A 21,146-nucleotide genomic window follows, 5' to 3' on the forward strand; every position below is an offset into this window, starting at 1 on the left:
CCTCATCCTGAGTCAGACTAGTATTTTTATTTATATATTTATTTAGATTTTTATATACCACCCATTCCCATGGGCTCTGGGTAGTTTATAAGGGATTAACACCAACAATAGTTAAAATTTCAATTAAAAATTAGTCTGTCTAGTTCACTATTGTGAACACTGATTGGCAGTGGCTCTCCAGGTTTCAGGTAAGAATTCTTTTCACCCTACCAAGGAGATGCTGGGGATTGAACCTGGTACCTTTACTGTAAAGGTACCCTATCATTCCCGAGCATGCATGCCTTTTCATCAGGGTAGAGGCTACATGATTAAGTAATACCTGAACAGGGCCTCTAATGAACAGGGAACAGTAGCTCAAAGTGAGTGTGATCCATTGCAGAAAGAGACCCAGCAAACCAGCACAGGCAAGTGATTAGTTTTTGGAAACTTAGATTCCCCAGTCGATAGCAATGCAAATAAGCTGTTGGTGAGTCATCTGAAGAAAGTCAATCAAGTAGTTCTAAGCCCTGTAATGCAAACTGAGGCAGATCTCTTGAAACCTCTAAGGGGGTGTTTGATCCCCTTATGAAGCAGAAGTAATTCTGTATTGTTTTGTAACAAGTGCAATTCTCTAACCTGGTTTGGCAGTACACATAGCATGATTTCTTGGGAGCAAGGTCAATAAGTCTGGTGGATGAAGAGAAGAAAAGAATTAGTATCTTTTTGAGCTTAACAACCTTATGTTTCCAGCACCTCCACAGAGTACAGAGTACATCTACTGGATGTCACCTTAAGTTTGATTCACTTTCATTTAAAAAATCATTAATACAAAATAGAAGTGCTCCACAACTGAAGGTCTTTCAAAGCATCACTTGAGACAGATTAGTTACCTCTTAAAAGACATAATTGGAGCAATTAAGGTATGCTAAGAAATACCTTCGATTCCTCCCCTGCCCCTATCCACTGCACTTCCAAGGAATGGGAGCCTCCTCAGTGCTCTCCAAGAGGAGTCATTTTTCACTCTGGAGTGGTTTCTTAGTTTCTCCAGCAGGCATTAAAGTGACTACACCCCAGTTCTTCAGGAAAAAGTGCAAAAATGATTTCATCACTTGATAGTATCTACTCATACTATATAAATAAGTGGGTGGTTAAAGGATGCCTTCAAGAGTAGCTAATCTGTTGTCAACACTGCCCGGGAGCATTGTAAGCATTGTAAAGCTTACAATTTCAGTCCTGCAGACACTTAAGCCCCTCAAAGATTTCAAGCAGGAGTTTTGCCAGTCCTACCTGGAAGTGCTTGGGGTACAACATGTGACTTTTTGGGTGTAAACTAGTGCTCTCTCATTGAGTAATTGCTCTTGCTGCAATGATTCCTTCTCTTAACTGAAAATCTGGGCATGAAGATATGAGAACTTTGCCTATTATAACTCAACCGACACATTTTAACAGAAATATTATGAGCATAGTATTATCTAGTTGGTCATCTCCTAAAGTAATGGAGATATATGTGGCTTAATACAAATATGTGGCTTAATCCAGTGGGTTTTGAAACTGTGGGAGCAGAGTCTCCTCTGCAGGTGCAAAACATCAGGAAGGGGGTACAAAGTTGCATGGAGGAATATCCGGGGAGTTTTTTTCCCTACCCCAACGGACACATGAGCAGGTTTATATCCTCTAGAAAGAGGATTCTCATTTAAAAATCAGGATCAATAATAATATTTGTATGTCAAACCTGATTTGGGAGGAACTGCAGCTCTACTCAAATTTACCCTCCTATGTGTGGTAGTAGAAGGAATCAGAAATCTTTTATTCTATTCCCCTTCCTAATTGTGTGTGAGATTAGTGTTCCAATCTAATCTTCATACAACTACATCGCAAGGTTTATGCATCCTCTGCTACAGAGTAGCCCCATAATAAATCAGTATGACTATATGTTTAAGTACAAGAATGTTTAAGAATATTTGAGCCATCTTGCAGCAAAAACAACTTGGAGCCTTGCAACACCTAAGAAAGACTAGATGTGCTTTATTCTGGCACGAGGTTCTCAAGGCGTGAGGTTTCCATTTCATCAGATGCAAGGTTCAAGATGCTAACTTTGACCCCAGAAGCTCTGTGCAGTTCGGGGACTAACCAATTGTACCTATTTACATGTTAAAGTAGTTAGCAGAGATCCTTCTTTGAGTGCCCTTTCCGATTAGAAACTTGGAGAGCAACTACACAAAACAGGGCCTTGTCCAGTATAGAATGTCTGTCCTCTAAGAGACTCTCTTGGAACTATTCTGGCCATCAGCAGAGGCATTTTTGTTCTCCCAAACCTTTTCAGGTTTTGTTTTCTTAAAGCTTCTAATTTAATTCAGCTGATATTACTGAAGTATCAATTACAATTTTAAAGATTGTTTATTTTACTGTTTATCGCTACTATTGCATGAGTTGATAGGAAATGAATGTATTTGTGCTGTTTTTTACTTGCTGATTGAAGTGTTTAATTTGATTAGATAGCTTTATGTTTCTAATGTTTTATTTACTGCAAATCACACTGAGAACATTTCTGTTAGAGAACTCAAATATAAAAAATAAACAAGTTGCCTCTAGTCCATGAATTCTTATATGAAAATAAAATGTATTATTTTAATGTAATTTTGTGAAGTTTTGTCATTTTATTCTATATCATATCTTATTGCATTTATTATTGTTGCTGCTTTCTGCCCAGAGAGCTTCAGCCATTGAGTGGCCTAAAAACTGCAACAATAACAACATTGGAAAGTCAGGCAATGTACTGGTTAACAGTGTGGGACTGGGACTCCGCCAGTCTGGGTTCTAGTCCCCCCTGAGCCCTGGAGCCAACGGAGTGACTTTGGGCCGGTCACAGACGCTCAGGTCAACCTACCTCACAGGGTTGTTATTGTGAGGAGAAGGCTGAGAGCAGGAGGAATAGAATGATGTAAGCCACTGTGCATTCTTTAAAAGAAAAAGGCAGTATATAAATCTAATAAAATAAATACATAAATCTAATAAATGACTGAATGAAACAATATTTAAAGTACTACAAGACTACAAGAAAGGGTAGCTCAAGTACAAAACATGGAATTAATCTCTTAAGATGTTTTAGGTTATATACTGGATCTGACCGCAAGGCAAGGGGATTACTCTATATGGCTTTTCAAACAGTGATGAAAGCAGTACGTCTTCTGTCAATGTAGACAACCCCCCTAAAAGAGATGGCTACTACTATTTCAGGGCTATACAATGCTTTTCGGCCCCAAGGACCGCATTTAAAGTTGTTCTGGGGACAGGGGGCTGTACATGCTCAACCAACCTCTCTTTTCCCATTTAATCCAGAACAGTTGTAACATTCAGATGAGCATACAGCGCTCTAATGCTGCTGCCAGAGCACCTCTAATAGATGCCCAAACCTTCTGCATGGAGTGTAGGATTCTGCTAGTTCCCAAAGCATCCTCCTGGAATCATGAAGCCAGGAGCAAATACAATCCAATTGAGAAATACAATCCAATTGATTTGGGGAGCACAAATAACTCCCTGAGCACCTCACTGCTGCAGGATACTTATCTTTGACTATATAAAAGTTGTTATATGTTTTACTCCAGGGATACAACCTAAATATATATAGATATTTTTGTCCAGTGATACATGCCACCTCTTGGATTTCTTCTTAAATTGTGTTAGCCTTTATGACACTGAAATAAGTCACACTGCTGACATAAAAAGTGTTTAATGAATTTGCTGTGTTAGTTCCTTCCATGCTTTAGAGTGAATAAATTTAAATGGATCTTGGTTTCGGAATATAACAAGGAGTTTAACTAAAATTTCCCATTTCTGAACACTCCAGTGTTCTGTGATGGAAAGTGTGAATTCAGATCAGTTCCTTATGGCAGCCTTATGGCAATGCTCAACCTATGGCATTGCCTTCATTTTTTTTTACATTTTTATGCCGCCCCATTCGCCGAAGCCTCGGGGCGGCTTACAACACTAAGTAAAATAATTATAATATAAATTAAAAATATAAATATTTAATTATAATATAAATTAAAAATATAAATATTAAATTAGAAATACAAAAATACAGTATAAAATAAGCCACCCTGGCTTATTTTATTTTCTGAATTTCAGCCCTGGTGGTCATATCCAGTGGCCAGGAAAGCTGTGACCCGGAGCTTTCCAAAACAGAAAGGGTGCTAAGGCAGTGATGGCTGCCCTAAAGCATCCAAAGTGCTGGTCCAACTTGTAGAAAATACGAAGTTTTGAGTGGGACCCCCCTCATGGATCTTCTTGCATTTTCAAGAACAGCCTAAGACCATTTGTTATTTTCTTCATAGATCATATAGCATGCTTCTTTACATGAGAATACAGTGTTATATAGAAGATAGTTCTCTCTTACAGAATACACAACTGAAGATACAAGCAAGAATTATATTTAAGGAAGAATGATTAAATCAAATGTAAAAAAATATGTTGACTAGATTGTGGTACCAGGATATGCATGGAAGACCCCTGCCCAGCATCACCTCAAGGCAGAATGAAAACTGCACTGCTTTGGAGCTGGATCTTTCTCTCAGCCTAACCTCATACCAACGCCACAAAAATAAAATGGTTTCAGTATGTCACAGTAAATATCATTAAGTTGTTAAATACCATTAAGTTTGCCAAGTGCTAACATTTTCTGATAAATGTTAATTCCCCCCTTAAAAAGATAAGGAAGTTTTAACACGCACTAATAAGTGCCAAAGCCAGCAAGGAGCAATGAGATGCATTTTTAGGCAGACAGAAGCACTTCAACGTCCAGTTATGGTTGCTGGAAAGTACCAGGAACTGCAGGACTTGGATCTGCCCAAAACTGCATATGATTCCACCTTTCATATTAAATGGCTGCTATTCTAATATCTGTCATGTACAGGTGAATAAAGAGCCATGTCATGGATGTTAAAAATGCAGGCTCATAGTGCAATGATTTCAAATATTTCCTGCTAGGCCAGGAACAACATTAAGCTTTTCTGGTAAATGTCAAAATGGCTCAAGTTTTTGCCATTTAAAGTAGAGGGCTGGATCATAATTTTTATCCTATAAAAGAAAAAGTTCATGTTTATATTTGTCTGCTTCTCTTGTTCCTCTACAGGCCTGTGTGCCTTCCAAAATATGCTCCTTGGGGGTTAGATATACTTTTGGGAATGGCGTGGCACACAGCACTGGAGAATGTTGGGAGAAGTCACCTCCCTTTTTAAGTAAAAATATAGGCTCTCACAGAAATTAATTCATTTAAAGGTTGATTATTATTATTGAATTTATTTTTGTTCAAAATAATTATGCCCAACATGGTGCAGAAATATACTTAGAATGATGTTCAGTATTTATAACATCAATGAAATATATATAAATAAAATCAGAAGAGTAATATGAAACTCATAGCAGAAGTAAACTTCCCAAGAAAACCACAGGCAGACCTTGAAAGGTTCAAAATAAAGAAAACCACAATTCCGAAGGCTTGCATAATGAGGATGCTGCTACTGAAAGGGCCCCACATCTGTTATGTCATGCCAACCAAAGCACTGGCACTCAGAACAGAGCCCTATTCAAGAACTGTAGCTTATGGCAAGAGTAATTTATACATGACAAGAAGGCATTCCCTGAGATAACAGAGGCTGAAACTGTTTGGAGGTTTAAATTACGTTGCCCTGGAAATTGTATGTGAGCCACTCAGGCCCGATAGAAAAAACTACCCTACAGTTTGCATGTGTTAACAAGTGGGCTATTCCATCCTGGCTATATGACCAGTAACATCCTGACTGTACATGGCCTACACTTGGTTTAGAAGGCATTATTACAAATCAGAACTGTAGAGCAAGATGTAAAAGCCACAACTCTTTTTTGGTTCAATTAACCCAGGGAGGGTCTTGAGGAGAGTAAGGGCTTTCCCTGCCTATTCTTTCTCTTCCTGGTTCTGTGCTAGTTCATTGCTCACAACCGGGTTTTTACCCTCCTTCTGGGAAGATCCTTTCTCCTGTGGAGCTCTCTCCTGCTGATGAAGATCCTTTTTCCTGGCTGCAGAGACTTCAGGCAGCCAGTTGGCTATTCCTCCAGTGATTCTGGGTGTCCCTCTGGGTTCACTTGGCCTCTTGTTCTAGAGAACAAGGGGACAAGAGAGGAGAAATGGGACCAGGCTCAAGATGGGGTCAAATAATGCTTTGGAGGCCAGGTGAGGCATCCTTGAGCTTCTGTTGGTGTGCTACAAATACTTCCAGTTGGAACAGACCTTTTAGCAGAGTCCAAGACCACTTTCTCTATAAAGATTTATCTGAATAGGATCTTGAGACCCATATCAATGTCCTAGAGTGTTCCGCCTTCCCCGGCTTATAACTCCTATCATCCCTGACCATTGGCCATGTTGGTTTGTGCCAGTGAAAGTTGCTGTTGAGTATATCTGGTGATCAACATCTAATCCATGAATGTTTCCTTTTTTAAATTTTATTCTACCCAATCATTGACTACAAGTACTTTTTATTTATTAATTATATGTCTCCTGCAACACACCTAATAAGACCCACAATATAAATAGAACTTGCTACCTTGCCATGCTTCCTGAGTCCTCACCCTTCTTTTTATCTAAAACATTCTTTAAAGTGCATTATTAATAATGAGAGTAAATGAAAAAAGCAGGTTGCTTACCTGTAACTGATGTTCTTCGAGTGGCCATCTGTGCAGTCACACATATGGGTTCTGCGCCTGCGCAGTGCCTTTGGCCGGAAGATTAACAGCTAACGGTTTTTTGGCAGGGACTCTGCTCCCCCTCCCCCCTAGCAGTATATAAGGAGCAGAGTGACCGCCATTTTCAGTCTTTGAAAGACCGACGTTCGGTTCCTTATAACATTGCACATTAGTACAAGAAGGGTAAAAACAGCGGTACGAGCTATAGGAGAGATTATAATATTTAAGTAAAAATAATCGAACCACCCATGACACCAAGAGGGGTCGGAGGGTGGGTTGTGTGACTGCACAGATGGCCACTCGAAGAACATCAGTTACAGGTAAGCAACCTGCTTTTCTTCGTCGTGGCCTCTGTGCATCACACATATGGGTAGAATAACAAGCTTACCCCAACCGGAGGAGGGAGGTGTCATTATCGAAGGACAGATGAAAGTACAGCTCTGCCAAAAGAGCAATCCTGTCTGGCACGGACATCTAGCCGATAGTGTTTGGCAAAGGCGCACGGGGTAGACCAAATGGCCGCCTTGCACACGTCCTCTATCGGAACTCCCGATGCAAAGGCTGAAGAGGCAGCGACAGCTCTTGTGGAGTGGCCTGTTGGAGTAGACGGTAAATCCAACTTGGCGAGCTGATAAGCTAGGACAATTGTATTAACTATCCATTTCGAAAGGCGCTGAGAGGTAACTGGAGAACCCCTGTCGCGCTCCGAATACTTCACAAAGAGTCTATTTGAATGCCGAAAGGATTCAGTCCTGGATCTATAGAAGGCTAAGCAGCGGCGAACGTCCAGCATATGTAAAGATCTTTCTATTGGATTCAATGGGACCGGAAAAAACGCCGGTAACACAATTTCCTGTTGCATATGGAAAGAGGTAGCAACCTTCGGCAAAAAAGACGGATCCATGCGAAGAACCACCTTTTCCTTGTGAAAATTTAGAAAAGGGGGATCCACTCGAAGAGCGCATAGTTCAGAGGATCTACGTGCTGAAGTCACTGCCACGAGGAAGGCTGTCTTCCAAGAAACAAGGCGTAAATCAATTGTCGCCATGGGCTCGAACGGTGATCGAGTTAGTGCATGTAGAACCACCGAGAGACTCCATGTAGGCATTAGGGATCTTACAGTGGGATTCAGATTATTTAAGCCTCTCAAAAATCTTTTTATTAGAGGTTGAGTAAAAAGGGAGAAACCATGTATAGCTCCTCTGTAGTGGGAGAGCGCTGCTATGTAAACCTTTATAGATGAAGGTTTAAGTCCAGACTGATGCAGTTCAAAAAGGAACTGAAGTATCTGTGAGACGGAGGCTGAGGAGGCTGGAAAAGAGTGTACATTGGCGAAGTTAGAAAATCTTTTCCATTTTGCTGCGTACGACTTCCTGGTAGATGGTCGTAGAGCAGATTCAAGAATATACTGCAGATCTGGGTGCAGGCTCTGCTGGGCATGCGTAGTCGGAATAGTAGGCGGTGCCGATATCGATGCATCGCCCCGGGTCACCGTATCCGCCATGCGGTCAGTTTCAGGGATTGCAAGTCTGGGTGACGAACTGTGCCTTCCTTCTGGGTGATTAGATACGGGAGAAGAGGGAGTTGAAGAAAATCCTCCCTGGAAACTTGAAGGAGAGTTGGGAACCACGGCTGTCGTGGCCACCATGGAGTGATCAGTATTCCTGTAGCTCCTTCGTGAATAATCTTTGCAAGCACTCTCATGATAAGTGGGATCGGGGGAAAAGCGTAAAAAATCACTCCTGTCCATGGAATCATGAAAGCGTCACCCAGGGAGTCCTGACCCACTCCTGCTCTGGAGCAATAGGTCCTGCACACTCTGTTCCCTTGAGTGGCAAACAGGTCGATGTCTGGTCGACCCCATCGGTGAAATAACCTGTTTCGAACCCGACGGTCTAACTCCCATTCGTGGGAGCGTGACATGTGTCTGCTCAGAAGATCGGCTTCCGTGTTGTCGGTGCCCGCAAGGTGAACTGCTAGAATAGTGATACCTCTGGGTATACACCAGTCCCAAATCTGCATGGCGAGACGTGCTAGCTTCCGGGATCGGGTTCCTCCTTGTTTGTTTAAATAAAAGACCGTCGCCACATTGTCGGAGGTCACCTGAACGATCTGATGGAGGAGCAGATCCTCGAAAGCTTGCAGTGCTTTGAAAACGGCAAGGAGTTCCAGAAAGTTGATATGATTCCTGCCGTCCCGATGGCTCCATCTCCCTTGGGTACTTAGATTGGAGCAGGTGGCCCCCCATCCCAGCAGTGACGCATCGGTACCTAGGGTTACTGTGGGGTACCGAGGTTGAAATGGAACGCCGACGGTTAAATTGGCTGAGTCCGTCCACCATAGCAGGGAGTGGAGAACTGAATCCGGTAGTCGGATTCGTTTGGTAGGAGGGTCTATTTGTGGTCGAAACAGTTTGTTGAATAACAGTTGAAGGGGGCGTAGCCGTAGTTTGGCATGAGGGACCACAGCGATGGCAGCAGACATGTGCCCCAAAAGGCTTTGAATAGATCGGGCGGAAACTGTTCTTGCTTGCCGAATTCGGGCAATGCGATGAACGATCGCATATCGTCTGTCTCGAGGAAGGAAGGCTCTTGCCGACCTCGAATCCAGTCGAGCTCCGATAAAATCGATCACCTGCGTAGGGACAAAGGAAGATTTCCGTCGGTTAATGCAAAGTCCAAGGTCGTGCAACAGAGCGCATGTAAGTTCAATAGCAGACGCCAGTGCAGCTTCCGTATCGGCAACAAGCAACCAATCGTCAAGGTACGGGTAAATTCGAATCCCGCACAGCCGGAGGTGTGCACACACAGGGGCCATACACTTCGTGAAAACCCTTGGTGCCGTGGCCAATCCAAATGGTAGAACGTTGAATTCATAAACTTTCTGGTCTACCGCAAAGCGTAGGAAACGCCTATAACTTGGGTGTATTGAAATATGGAAATAAGCGTCCTTTAGATCTAATGAAGCGAACCAATCCCCTCTCCCCAGCAGCGGAAGAATACTTTGAAGCGTGGTCATCCGAAACTTCTTTGGTGTAATGAATTTATTAAGAGCTCTCAAGTCCAGTATTGGTCTAAGACCTCCATCACGTTTCGGAACCGTAAAGTATCTGGAATAGAATCCATGGAGTCCTTCCGATAACGAGAGGCGACGAATAGCTCCCTTAACGAGAAGTTGTTGAATCTCGTGTAAAAGCACCAAAGAAGGCGTAGTATATCGAATAGGACTCGGAGATGGCACAACATCGAATTCGATTCCATATCCGTGCTGGATGATAGATAATACCCATCCATCAGATGTGATTGACTCTCAAATGGAGAGTCGACTCTTCAGTCGATCCCCAAATGAGAGGGGGAAGGGTAAAGATGGGAGGAGAGGAACGGTTCGCTCATAATGCCAACGATGTCGCCTGTCCGTAGCAAATCTACGGCGGCCCTGTTGGAAGCGTTGGGGTGGTTGCTGCCTGCGGCGCTGGTGACGTTGTTGCTGTTGTTGTTGCCGAAGTGGAAATTGCGAACGGTATTGCGGGCGTGACCATGACCACTCACGTCTAGGTAAAGATTTTAGCTCCATACGACGAGCGGTCATGCGGGACTCGTGACTCTTCTTCAGTTTACTGTCCGTTCTTGCGTGGAAGAGACCGGATCCGTCGAACGGCATTTCTTCAATTCTCCGCTTCATTTCTTCAGGGAAGTTGCAATTACGCAACCAGGCGTGTCTGCGGAGGGAAATGGCCCCGACCAGCGACCTCGAATCCGAGTCTACGTGGTGCCTTGCAGTGGAAAGCTGTTGCACAGCGACTTGCATCGCTTCTTTAACAAAGGTTTTTGCAAGTTCACCTTGGTTTCCTGGCATCGTATCTATGATGGCATCTAGGCGTTGCATCAAAAAATATTGGTAACGCGCCAGGGTGGCCTCATAATTAGAGATCCTTAATCCTAGGCCCGATGCTGCGTAGACTCGACGGGCAAGGGAATCAACCTTTCTGCCCTCCTTATCTCTAGGCGAGGTATATCCGCGGGCCTCCCGACCCTGCGATGATTCCACCACAACCGAATTTGGTTTTGGGTGGCGGAGAAGAAACGGGATGTCTTCCTCTCGCACCCGATACATGGACTCATATTTCCGTGAAGTCGGTTGCGGCTGAGCTGGGAGGTCCCATGGTTGGGTCATTGCCTGTCTTAAAGTTGTAATAAGCGGCAAGGCAATGGATGTGGATAGCTCGCCTCTAACAACATCATGAAAGCGGGCCGTGCTCGGTCCCGGCTGGTGATGGGTTTGTATATCAAGCGATCTCACTAATCTGGCCATGAGATCGTTGAATGACATATAGGGTTCATCAGGTGATCCCGGTCCCTGTGACGTAACTGCCGCATCCGGTGAGGTTGAATCAGCCTCAGACTCTTCAGATTCCATCCAGTAAGGGGGGGACACATTGGAGGAAGATTCAGCCGATGACCCCGATCTGCCACGTTCTCTAGATGGGGCATTCGGGGCATCTCTGGGAGTCGAATGGAAACGCTCCCGGTGGGCTGGTGGCGAGGATCGTTCCCTGGTTGGGAAACAGCCTGCAGAGTCGTACTCTGCTCGTCTCGGAGCGGAGGAGTATCTGGATTGATACCAATCGTCAGATCTCGCATCCGAGGAACGGCTCCTACGGCTTTTTGGAGGGGAGATGGCAATATCAGTATCCATCTGTACCAACGGCATTGGGGTTGGTGATCGAGCTCTGGGTGGAGAGTCTCTTATTTCCCCATCAGAGATGGAGCCCCTCCTCGATTCCATGACGGGTTCGACAGCCAGCCAGCGTGGTGAAGCCGGTGGGGTGACCCTCATAGCCTCCTGGATGTTCGGTACCGAGGGAGTCGGTTCCGAGACCGGTATCGGGATCAAAGACGAGACTGAGTCTGAATGGCATTGTTTTGCCTGCTCAGGGTTCCTCGGCTTTTTAGCCGGTTTGCTCGTCTTGTCCTTCTTGGCCCTCTTAAGCACAGGGTGTTTATCTGAATCACCGTGCTTTCTTTTCTCCTTTTGTTTCCTCGGCAGGGAAACAGGCTGGTCGGCCATAGCATGTGCGCCTTCCTGAGAGGAGCGTAAAGGCGGAGCAATGGAGGAGGCCGGGCATTGCGGCAACTCAGCCGAAGTTGGACGGCCTTCGGGTGGGGCCACAACAGTGGACTTAGCCACCAGGCGGTCAGATTGGAGAAGGGCCTGATCCCATAGGAGTTTTCGAAGGCAGTTCTCTCTCTTTTTCCTCGCCTGTTTTGAGAAGGCCAAACAATGGCTGCACTTATCGGTTCTGTGCCCCTCCCTTAAACAAAGGAGGCACAGATCATGCGGATCTGCTGCGGGCATTTTCGAGCCGCATTTTCCGCATTTGCGGAACGCCGCCCTTTGCGCCATCGTAGAAATTTGAAGAGAAGAAGATAGTAAAGCGGGAAAGTAATTTTTTTTTTTTTTAGGAACGATAAGAAGAAGAAAAAATAGTGCACGTTAAGAAATATAAGTGAAGTAGTAACAACAAGAGCAAGGAATACAACTTGTAAGAGAAAGGGCAAGATTTTCGAACAAGGAACGAGGTAAGTGATAAATCTTAGCGAGAGCGAAGCGGCACGAGGCACAGCGAACGGCGGTCGCAAAGACTGAAAATGGCGGTCACTCTGCTCCTTATATACTGCTAGGGGGGAGGGGGAGCAGAGTCCCCGCCAAAAAACCGTTAGCTGTTAATCTTCCGGCCAAAGGCACTGCGCAGGCGCAGAACCCATATGTGTGATGCACAGAGGCCACGACGAAGAACCACACATCTCGCAATGAGTACATGGCCATGCATGGCAGTTTTGTATGAAAAGTGGATTATTCCTCTCTAGGAAAATGATGGGAGATTAAATCATTAAAAAATCTATGCTATGTAATGAGTTTATCATTGACAAAACTGGAGTGGGAGAAAGATTGTCTCAACAAAACACATGAGACCCTAGCAGGGATCACTTAGAAAGATCAGTGCTTATACTATCAACAAGATGAAGGAAAACCCAGAAGCTGATTCCCTGCAGTGGTTCAGCTTGATGTAAACCATTCAAATTTTAAAGCACAAGAGACTTCCTCTCTGAAAAGTCAGCTTCTATGAGATTCTGATTTCTGTTAAAGCCACTTGACTTCAGATAAAGTCAAGCATGTGGCTCCAAGATGACTACATGAGTTTTGCTTAAATAATACAAAAATGTTATTCTGAAGTGCACCACAAGTATTTATGCTGGGAGATTTTCTATGGAAGCTGTGTAAACAGTAGGGCCTCTACACTACTGAATTCTAGAACTGCAATTTTTGTGACATCCAGCACAATACTATTTCTACTGCAGTCATATAGAAATGGATAGGTAAGCCATTATATGATCAATCTGCTGGAAGGACATCCCACATATAGTCTTATCTATAGTCCAGAAATGGTCAGTCTAGAAATAGGAAAAAGTTTGTTTGTTTTTAAGTTTTCAAGACAAAGCTACAAATAAGCAACAGATCAATTATCTCATACAGTTCTCAGTCATGTACTGGCAAAACAAGGCAAACTTTGTTTTCTTTTCAGCCACTGAAAATATAGGCTTGTTGCGAAAGGCGAGAGTGCATTTCTGGTTTGCTCATTCCAACAGGACACAGCGGACAACGTTTCTTCTCAGCAACAGGAACAAACTTTATTCCAGGTGAAGGGAACAAAAGCCAAACACTTTGTAGTAGCCAGGGAGTGTACCTCTTTTATACACATGAATCAGGAAAGCACCTTAGAGCTATACCATTGGATGGTATTTGCCATTGTACATGAAAAAGAAACTAAAGTCAGTGTAAACCGAGTTGCATCCACAGGGACACGCTTAGCTAACAAGGAGCAGAATGGAATGTGTTTAAGGATAAGGCCTAACAGCCAGGAGAATTGGTACACGAGGTCCTGGGGGAAATCCACTGAATAAGTTTGAACAAGTTCATGTTCCACAATCCCCACTTTGGCTTATGAAGGCATTTCCTTTATTAGCACCATATGGGTGACTTGCCCATTTGGTATTGTCATCGCAGAGCCACATAATATTGTTTTGCTGTGGGTTCATCCAGTTGAGACCAGGTGAAGCACATGGTGTTAAGATTTGGGATACACTGGATACAACAGCAAGAAATCATTAATAAGGCAACTATGATGAATCCAAATAGGAAGGGGTCTGGCACCACTGGAGAGACCAACTCCATCCTCTCATTGACAGCTTGCAGGTGTTGCACTAGTTTCTACTTGACTGGCTCATCCTCCCTTTGTTGGTTTCTTAATTGCCAAGATTGGAGTATTAAAAGGAGAGATGCAACATTCCTGCAAACCATCCTTTTTCAGCTTGCCTATTGCAGATTTTGAGTCCCTTCTCCCTTCTTGAGATGGCAGATACAGTGACATATGAATGGGTTAGGCTCCTGGCTTTAACTGAATGACCACTGGGGTTGCACTCAAAGCTCAATGTCCTGGGGGAATCCATTGAATAACTTTTAGCAAATTCATGTCCCACAGCCTGATATCTGCAATAAATTGTCAGAGAATCAGACAGAAAAGAAAGCTCAGATGGAAAGGAAAGGAAAGGAAAGGAAAGGAAAGGAAAGGAAAGGAAAGGAAAGGTTGAATGCCTTCCATTATTCCTCTGTCAAGAATCCTGTCTGCCATGGGTACATCTGATATGTCAAAAAAGATGGCATAACATGTTTATTTAACTTTATTTTATGTTTTGAATTAATTAATATTTAAATACAATTACACAGTATTTAACTACCCCCCTTCACTGTTAGCTGTTCGGTGGTCATGTCATGAATGTTCACAAACATTCTAACTTCTCAGTAATACAAAAACCTTTGCAACAAAGGGAACTGTGCTGCTGCAGGTGTAGAGACAACAGGTCTGAATACCCAATGTTCCTTTGTGCCAACCTGAATCATGAGGAAAATTGAAAGTGGAATTAAAGACAGTAGCATCTCAACTTCTGTTTGTCTGGGTGCATGTGTGTAGGCTCTACTCAGTCCAACAGCACATCAACCAGACTGGCAATGCAAATATTGTTTTGAGGTGTTTTCCATGCTGTGTTCAATGTGGTTCCTGCACTGTTTAAAAATTCAGCAGGGTTCCTACATTCAGTACTCTCTATGCAATGTCTCCTCTCTGGCCACTGAACGAGAATGGCATACAAAATCCACAAGAACTGATGGAGGCAATGGAGATATTCCTTCTTAATGTGGAATAAAGTTGATTACAATTAGTCTGTGTGCTGTCCTCAGCCTCCAGTTCCAAAGGTGCAAATTAAAATTCAGAGCCAGTAGTTTCAGTCTCTTTTATCCTGTTCCACATTTGAAAAATCTCTCTCCATTTCATCAGCCATCTTCCCCAATATGTTTTCTCTCCCTAGTAATATGGAAGGCATTGGAGTTGGAGTGATTAATTTGAGCAAAGTGTTCAGGCCTTTATTTTCTGTGCTAGAGCTCAAACTCGGAACAGATGAACCAATAAAGCATACCTCTAACTGAAGCCACTTTCCAAACAGTTGGATTAGTGGGAATGAGTGAGAACATACCACCATGCATCAAAAGGGCTTCATTAAAAATGTTTGTGACATGTACACTGCAGTCTTCAGATCTCTACTACCAATGCAAAATATTCTGTTACAATTAAGCAAAGCTGCTATTATACAGCACCTTTGGTATGGTGTCAGGCAGTAATTAACTTGTTCAAGATAAAACAGTAGGCAACTGTGAAAATGTTTAAACACCATTTTCCCACTGACCTAAGTGTCAACTTGTACAAAAGAATATGAATCCCACCTGGTACATGGATAATTGTTATCAGCAGAATAATGCTTAGGTCTAACATGGTCCTTCCCTTGCATGCCACTGCTTCCATTCCTATGCCCTCTCTCACCGATCAGCCCTTATGTACTACCAAACACTCCCCATAAAAAACAGGAACTCTAAGCCTATAAAGCAAACGGAGGATAATGCTTCAAAGGCTGGGCTGTGAACAAGGATGCCCCAGTTCAAGCCTTGCCTATGAACTCACTGTTTCCACCTAAGCAAGTGACTTTTCCTAGCTACAACCCACAATCCAATGGGGCATTCCCAGTTCTGGGTAAAACCTGAGAGGCAGTGTGTGGGATTGTGGCTGTGGGTGTGAGTCCTTTATTTAGGTCTCACATCAGTTCTCTCCTCTGCCTTCTATGCATATACAGGGTTAGTGGCAAGAAGGTATAAATGCCCTAAGACTGTAGGAGGGCCAGGTACCATCCCCAGATTAATGCCACTGAGGATTGCCACTGCCCTTGCCTGCCCCTCTCGAGGTGGCAGTGACATTAGGCACTTCCTGAGCCCCACACTTCCTGTAGCAGTGACCCCTCCTCTTCCCTCCCTGCCACAGAGGAAAAGGACAATCATGAGATGCTCTTCTTTGCTACCCTCACCTAGCATCCACACAAACAAATTAGCAGCTGAGCCCAGAAAAGGCAGTCCCTCTTTTCTCAATTAGCAATGGCAGCAGGGAAATGCAGCAGCTGCCTGTTCTCATCCCTGGAGAGGCAACACGAAAGTGATGCAGGGAGAGAAGTCAGCACTGCCTTCGACAGTAGTGACACTTAGGAGGGGAAGGTTCACCGAAATAAAAGGGCCCCTTAACCCTGAGGATGTTCCCTTTCAGTTCCTACCAGGCTACACCCACAACTCTTGCCCTAAATTCCTTTATAGAAGAGGTACAGAACTTCACGCCTGGGTTCCCCATTTGGTCCTCCTCAGATCCACAGGCAGCCAAACCCCTTCCCCTGGCCCTATTCCCTTTCCCCTTCACATCAATCATTTCATGATGTCCTGGCATTTGTGATCCCCCCCCCACCATTCTAAAACATAGTAAGAGCTTTCACATTGCGCCCACTGAAATGCAACCCCGAGAACTTCCCTGAAATTTGGAATTTGGTCCATAGGTTAAAAACGGTTTAACACCCCTACTTTACTGAGAGTTTCTGCTCTAGATCTCATTAAGATCCTGCCCACTGCCCCTCTCTTCCTTGGATCCCTGCTCATTTCAGATTTATTCTAGGAAGACATTTATAGGAACTTGTCTGCACAACTGGGCTGGCTCCACTGAGCAGATTGGAGAAAATCTCTTCCAATTTAGCAGGGCTCTCTTTAGGTCTAAAGCTCAGATTTTTGAATCATTTTTCAATATGAAGGCATATGAGTAAAAGGCAATAATATGACAGAGCAGCAAACATGCAAACAGGTAAACTTCTCCCACCTGGGCTTCTATTACTTTCCTGTAAGTTGGCAATCCACTTGTAATATGCACAGAAGAGCCTTGGGGGCTTAAACAACTGTGACACGGCAGCCAAGTAAGGCAGAGAAAATTTTTGATGGAAAGTTATTGCATCTGAACAGTGTAATAGAAACTGCTGATATTGTTGCCCATCATAACAAACTTCATGGACTGAAAAGATGGTTCCCAGCTGCCTAGGGACAGGATAAGCTAAGAAGGGCACGCACACAGTATGAACAGTGTTTTGTCACATCCATGTGGAAACTTGTAATCAAAGTTTCAGGTGGGTCAAGTGAACACTGGGCCACAAATAAAACACAGCTAAGCCCAGTGAGTTTAAGCTCACAAAAATCCCCTTTTTATATTTATCTCTGGCTACCTTAACCACTCCTTTTCCATTCCTCTCCTCTTCCTTTATGGTTGTTTTGCTACTGTCCAGATTTAGACTGCAGTGTCCTCAGGGACAAAGCGATGTGTCTTTTCTTTTTCTTCTGCAACTGTGTCATGTTCAAAGCATATTGGTGGCACTGTATAAATAATAAAAATCTTAGGGAATGTGTGTGTGGCCTACAATCCAACACAGCCATTCACAATTTATTTTACACGTGTGTGTGTGTTTTACTGTTGCACTGTAAACACTAGGAAAAATACAAACCTAAAAACTAACCATTACAACCCTAAATGAGGGTGGCGGTGGCAGGGTGCTTTTCCTCTATGTTTAAAACCCCGCTGAAGGACATGCCTGTGTGAATTTTGTTCTGGGTACAAAACAGGCTTTGGAGCTAGCAGGTTCCCCAGCAGCCTGCCCCCAGAATATCATGGCGGGTCTCCTGCCTGCCTGCAGAACACCCAGAGGAAGCTGCTGCCTATATTCTGGCAGCGGCAGATTAATGCTCACAGCCCTTTCTGCTAGGGTTACCGGGACCTCCTCCCTGAGGGCGGAGTTCCTCCCCGGCCCACTGCATCCAAACCTCTCAGATGGCTTCAAACTTGAAAGCCAATTAAAACATAAAGGGTTTTCACAACAATGGCTCAGGGGTTTTATGAAGCAATGTCATTAATCTTCATGGATCCTTGGTTTATAAATCCTATTTGATACTTAGGAGTCCTGGATTTTATAGACACTCAGTAGATGCTGGCTACTGTGTATGGACTGGTACTGGAAATGGAGCAAACCACACATAACTTTCCATGTTTTTATGTGTCTGTTCGACAGTTCCATAACAGACTGCCAGCATGCAGTCAGGGAGATACTGCCAGGGAGATACTGCTGGTAGCTGTTCAGATGAATTGTGTCCGAGCCAATTTGAAGTGGGCTGCACACCCCTAAAGGGTAAGGGACATAGTATGTGGGTCCTCTTGGATCCTTTGTTCATCACCAGAATCATGTAAGAATGGCATCCCTACCTGGAATAGCGTGACTTATTCACATTCTGGTATCCTTCAGTCTGCCTGCCCCTGCCCCGCTTGCATTATTGCAAGACATTATACAAGGAGCTGGCTTTGACAACAGCCCAGAAACCCCATCCAAAACAGGATGCTAGACTCTTAATAGGGACCAATGGCTACAAGCACATTATGCCAATGTTTTGCTCTCTGCATTGGCTGTCAATCCATTTACGGTTTAATTCAGTGTGCAGGTTTTAAATCTTAAAGCTCTAAAAGAAGGAACATTTCCTCCCAAATTACATTCCAGAACTCTAAGATACTGGCTCCTGATCTGTTGAATGAATTCCTACCCACCCCCCCCCCCCCACCCCCCCCCCCCCCACAAGAGGCTGCATTATGCCAAGTGAGGAACTTTGTATTTTTCTGCCATTTTAGTGACTGCTTATAGCTCTTTGTTTTAATCCTCCCCTCCCCTGCATGTTGTACTTTTTGTTTTATTATGTGTTATGGCTGGTATTAATCTTATTCTCATTCAATTTCTTCCATTCTGATTTGTTTCATAGCTTTTTTGAAATTTTACATTTTATGTTTTGAATTTGAATGATACCCAGACAACTTGGTTCAGCTGGGCAGCTTAAAAATGTAATAAATAAATAAGGGGGGGGAAACAAGGGGAAGTTCTTCAAATTTTTCCCGTCTTATCATTGGTTTAAATAAGCCATAAAGTTGCTTTTTTGCCTGTAATGGAAAAATGTGGGGGCAGGGCAGGAGGGGAAATTTCTACATTTCCTTCCTCAGATGGGGAGACAGCTGAGGGAACGCAATCTGAATTCTAAACAGATAGGAAGGGGTTAAGCATATCACCCTCTAGCTGCACTCCCTCAACCAAAAAGCTAAGAATGACAGACAGACAGAACCAGTAAATCTGACTTTTCAGGCATGGATCCATGCCTTTTAAAAGATTCCGTTCCTTTCTGAACTAGTTTGAGCATATTCAACTGAATTAGGGGGGAAATGCCCTAGCTTTATAATGAAACAGATCTGAGAAAGAATCAATGCATAATAATGTTATGTGTAAGTATGAAAATGCAAGTATCTATTACATTAATGGTCAAATCCCATTCCATTCCAAGTATCAAAATCAATGGCACTATTGATATTTACACAATGACTGATTTATAATACAAAATGTATTATATTATATGGACCTCTGTAAAACATATAGCAGTGTGTACGTAAATGCATGGATTACCCAACATCATTTCCGACCTTCAGAATGAACTCATCCCTGAATTGGAAATCGTTTAAGCACAATGGTATGCAATATGTATCTAGCAGCAAAGAAGGAACAACAATGAAAATAAAGAGCCACATCTGACCATCTAAACTATTGTTCTAAGACTTTATCCTATCATTCCCAAAGTGGTATCAACATACAGAAGGGAAAAGGAAACACTTATGTCAAAAGAAGCATAGTTGTTTCATTTATATTCTGAAAAAGTGGAAAGGAACAGAAACTAACAATCAGTACTGGACAGCACTGACTAGAATTTTGTAAATTATTGATTTGATTTTACAATGCAGCAGTGCAAAATTGCCATCTTGCTAATAGTCCCAGACATTGAATTTTTGAATGCTCAGCCCAAATTCTGCTCAATCACCTAAATTTTATGTTTGTGATGCAAGGAACCTGCATATTTTGTAAACCTTCTTGGGAATGTCGCAAGGTAAAGGTTACATGCCACATCCAACTCCATTAAATACAGCAAAGAAAAAAACTGATTGGCACCTAATTAAGGTAAATTCTTCTTCCCCTATTCCACGCCCAATACAGCAGAGGAAACAGTGACTCCATCCAAAAAATACACGAGCTAAAAATTATCCCATTGCTGGAGGCAGAAAGAAGTCCAACAGCAATGGCTGATTTAATAATGACATTTTTTTCTGCTGCATATCATGATTTCATACCACAAAGTGATGCTGTGTTAATTAAAATTATGGCACCCTGCAAAGAAACCTGGGTAAACAGAATCTCATCAGAATGCTGAAAATTGACTAAAGAAGATCCCAGGCTTAATCAGAGAAATGAAGCCATGACAGTTAACCTGTTTTGAATTTGTACTGAAATAAGCAGGAAAAAAATAGTTTATAGCAGTGTTTCTCAACTGTGTTCGACTGAACCCTGGTGTTCCATGCAAGATGGATACGGGTTTCTTGAGAAAATGTTGATGTTAGTGATATTTTCCTCTCTTAAATATTCAATATGAAACCTCTCTCCCAGTCTCTCTCTCAAACACACACACACCAAAAATATGAACTTTAACTGAGTTTAGATTGCAAAGGCTGCTATAGTGGCCTGGCCATCATGAAACCTCTTTGGCTTCCACAAGCTGAAACCAGTAAGGAAGACAAACACAACCCCTCGAGGTCACCATTATGGGTGACTTCAAAGATGTGTGGCTGTATCAAAGCACTGTGTTGGAATAGTTGGTGTTATGCAGCTAGAAGAACCAGGACTGGAGTCAAGCCTCAGTCTCTTCTGTGGGTAGCAGTGCAGGCATATCAGCACACTCTGAATGTCTCTCTGTGCGTATTTAATCTGAACTCTTGCCTGAGAGAGAGACAGGCAGGCAGCTAGCAGCCTATCTGAATCCTCCCAGACACTCGTCAGACAGCAGCATCAGCTAGAAGAGAGAAAAGTTTTTCTATTTTTATGTTTAATGTATATATTAATCATTACATTTATATT

At 43.2% G+C, this 21,146-nt stretch overlaps 2 protein-coding genes across 7 annotated transcripts in view; both read right to left on the reverse strand.

The window, feature by feature from the left end:
- Positions 1-21,146, reverse strand: part of PTPRG (protein tyrosine phosphatase receptor type G) — a 634,931-nt gene that overhangs the window by 263,305 nt on the left and 350,480 nt on the right. The gene's annotated exons all lie outside the window — the stretch shown is intronic.
- Positions 8,120-10,417, reverse strand: LOC123034459. The gene is made up of 2 exons (XM_044451813.1): positions 10,245-10,417; positions 8,120-9,330 (listed from the first exon to the last, which is right to left on the reverse strand). Exons 1-2 carry the CDS (start codon positions 10,375-10,377, stop codon positions 8,462-8,464), a joined length of 1,002 nt encoding a protein of 333 aa, XP_044307748.1. The 5' UTR covers positions 10,378-10,417; the 3' UTR covers positions 8,120-8,461.

The sequence above is a fragment of the Varanus komodoensis genome, unplaced genomic scaffold (genome assembly GCF_004798865.1).
Source record: "Varanus komodoensis strain SLA01 unplaced genomic scaffold, ASM479886v1 scaffold6_4, whole genome shotgun sequence".
In the NCBI taxonomy this organism is placed as follows: domain Eukaryota; kingdom Metazoa; phylum Chordata; class Lepidosauria; order Squamata; family Varanidae; genus Varanus; species Varanus komodoensis.

Excerpts from the sequence above, each read along its gene's own strand:
- LOC123034459 (XM_044451813.1), bottom strand. The coding sequence starts at position 10,377 with ATGAAGCGGAGAATTGAAGAAATGCCGTTCGACGGATCCGGTCTCTTC. Across the intron at positions 9,331-10,244 it reads GCTAAAATCTTTACCTAGAC|GTGATCGATTTTATCGGAGC; the intron begins GTGAGTGGTCAT and ends GTCCCTACGCAG.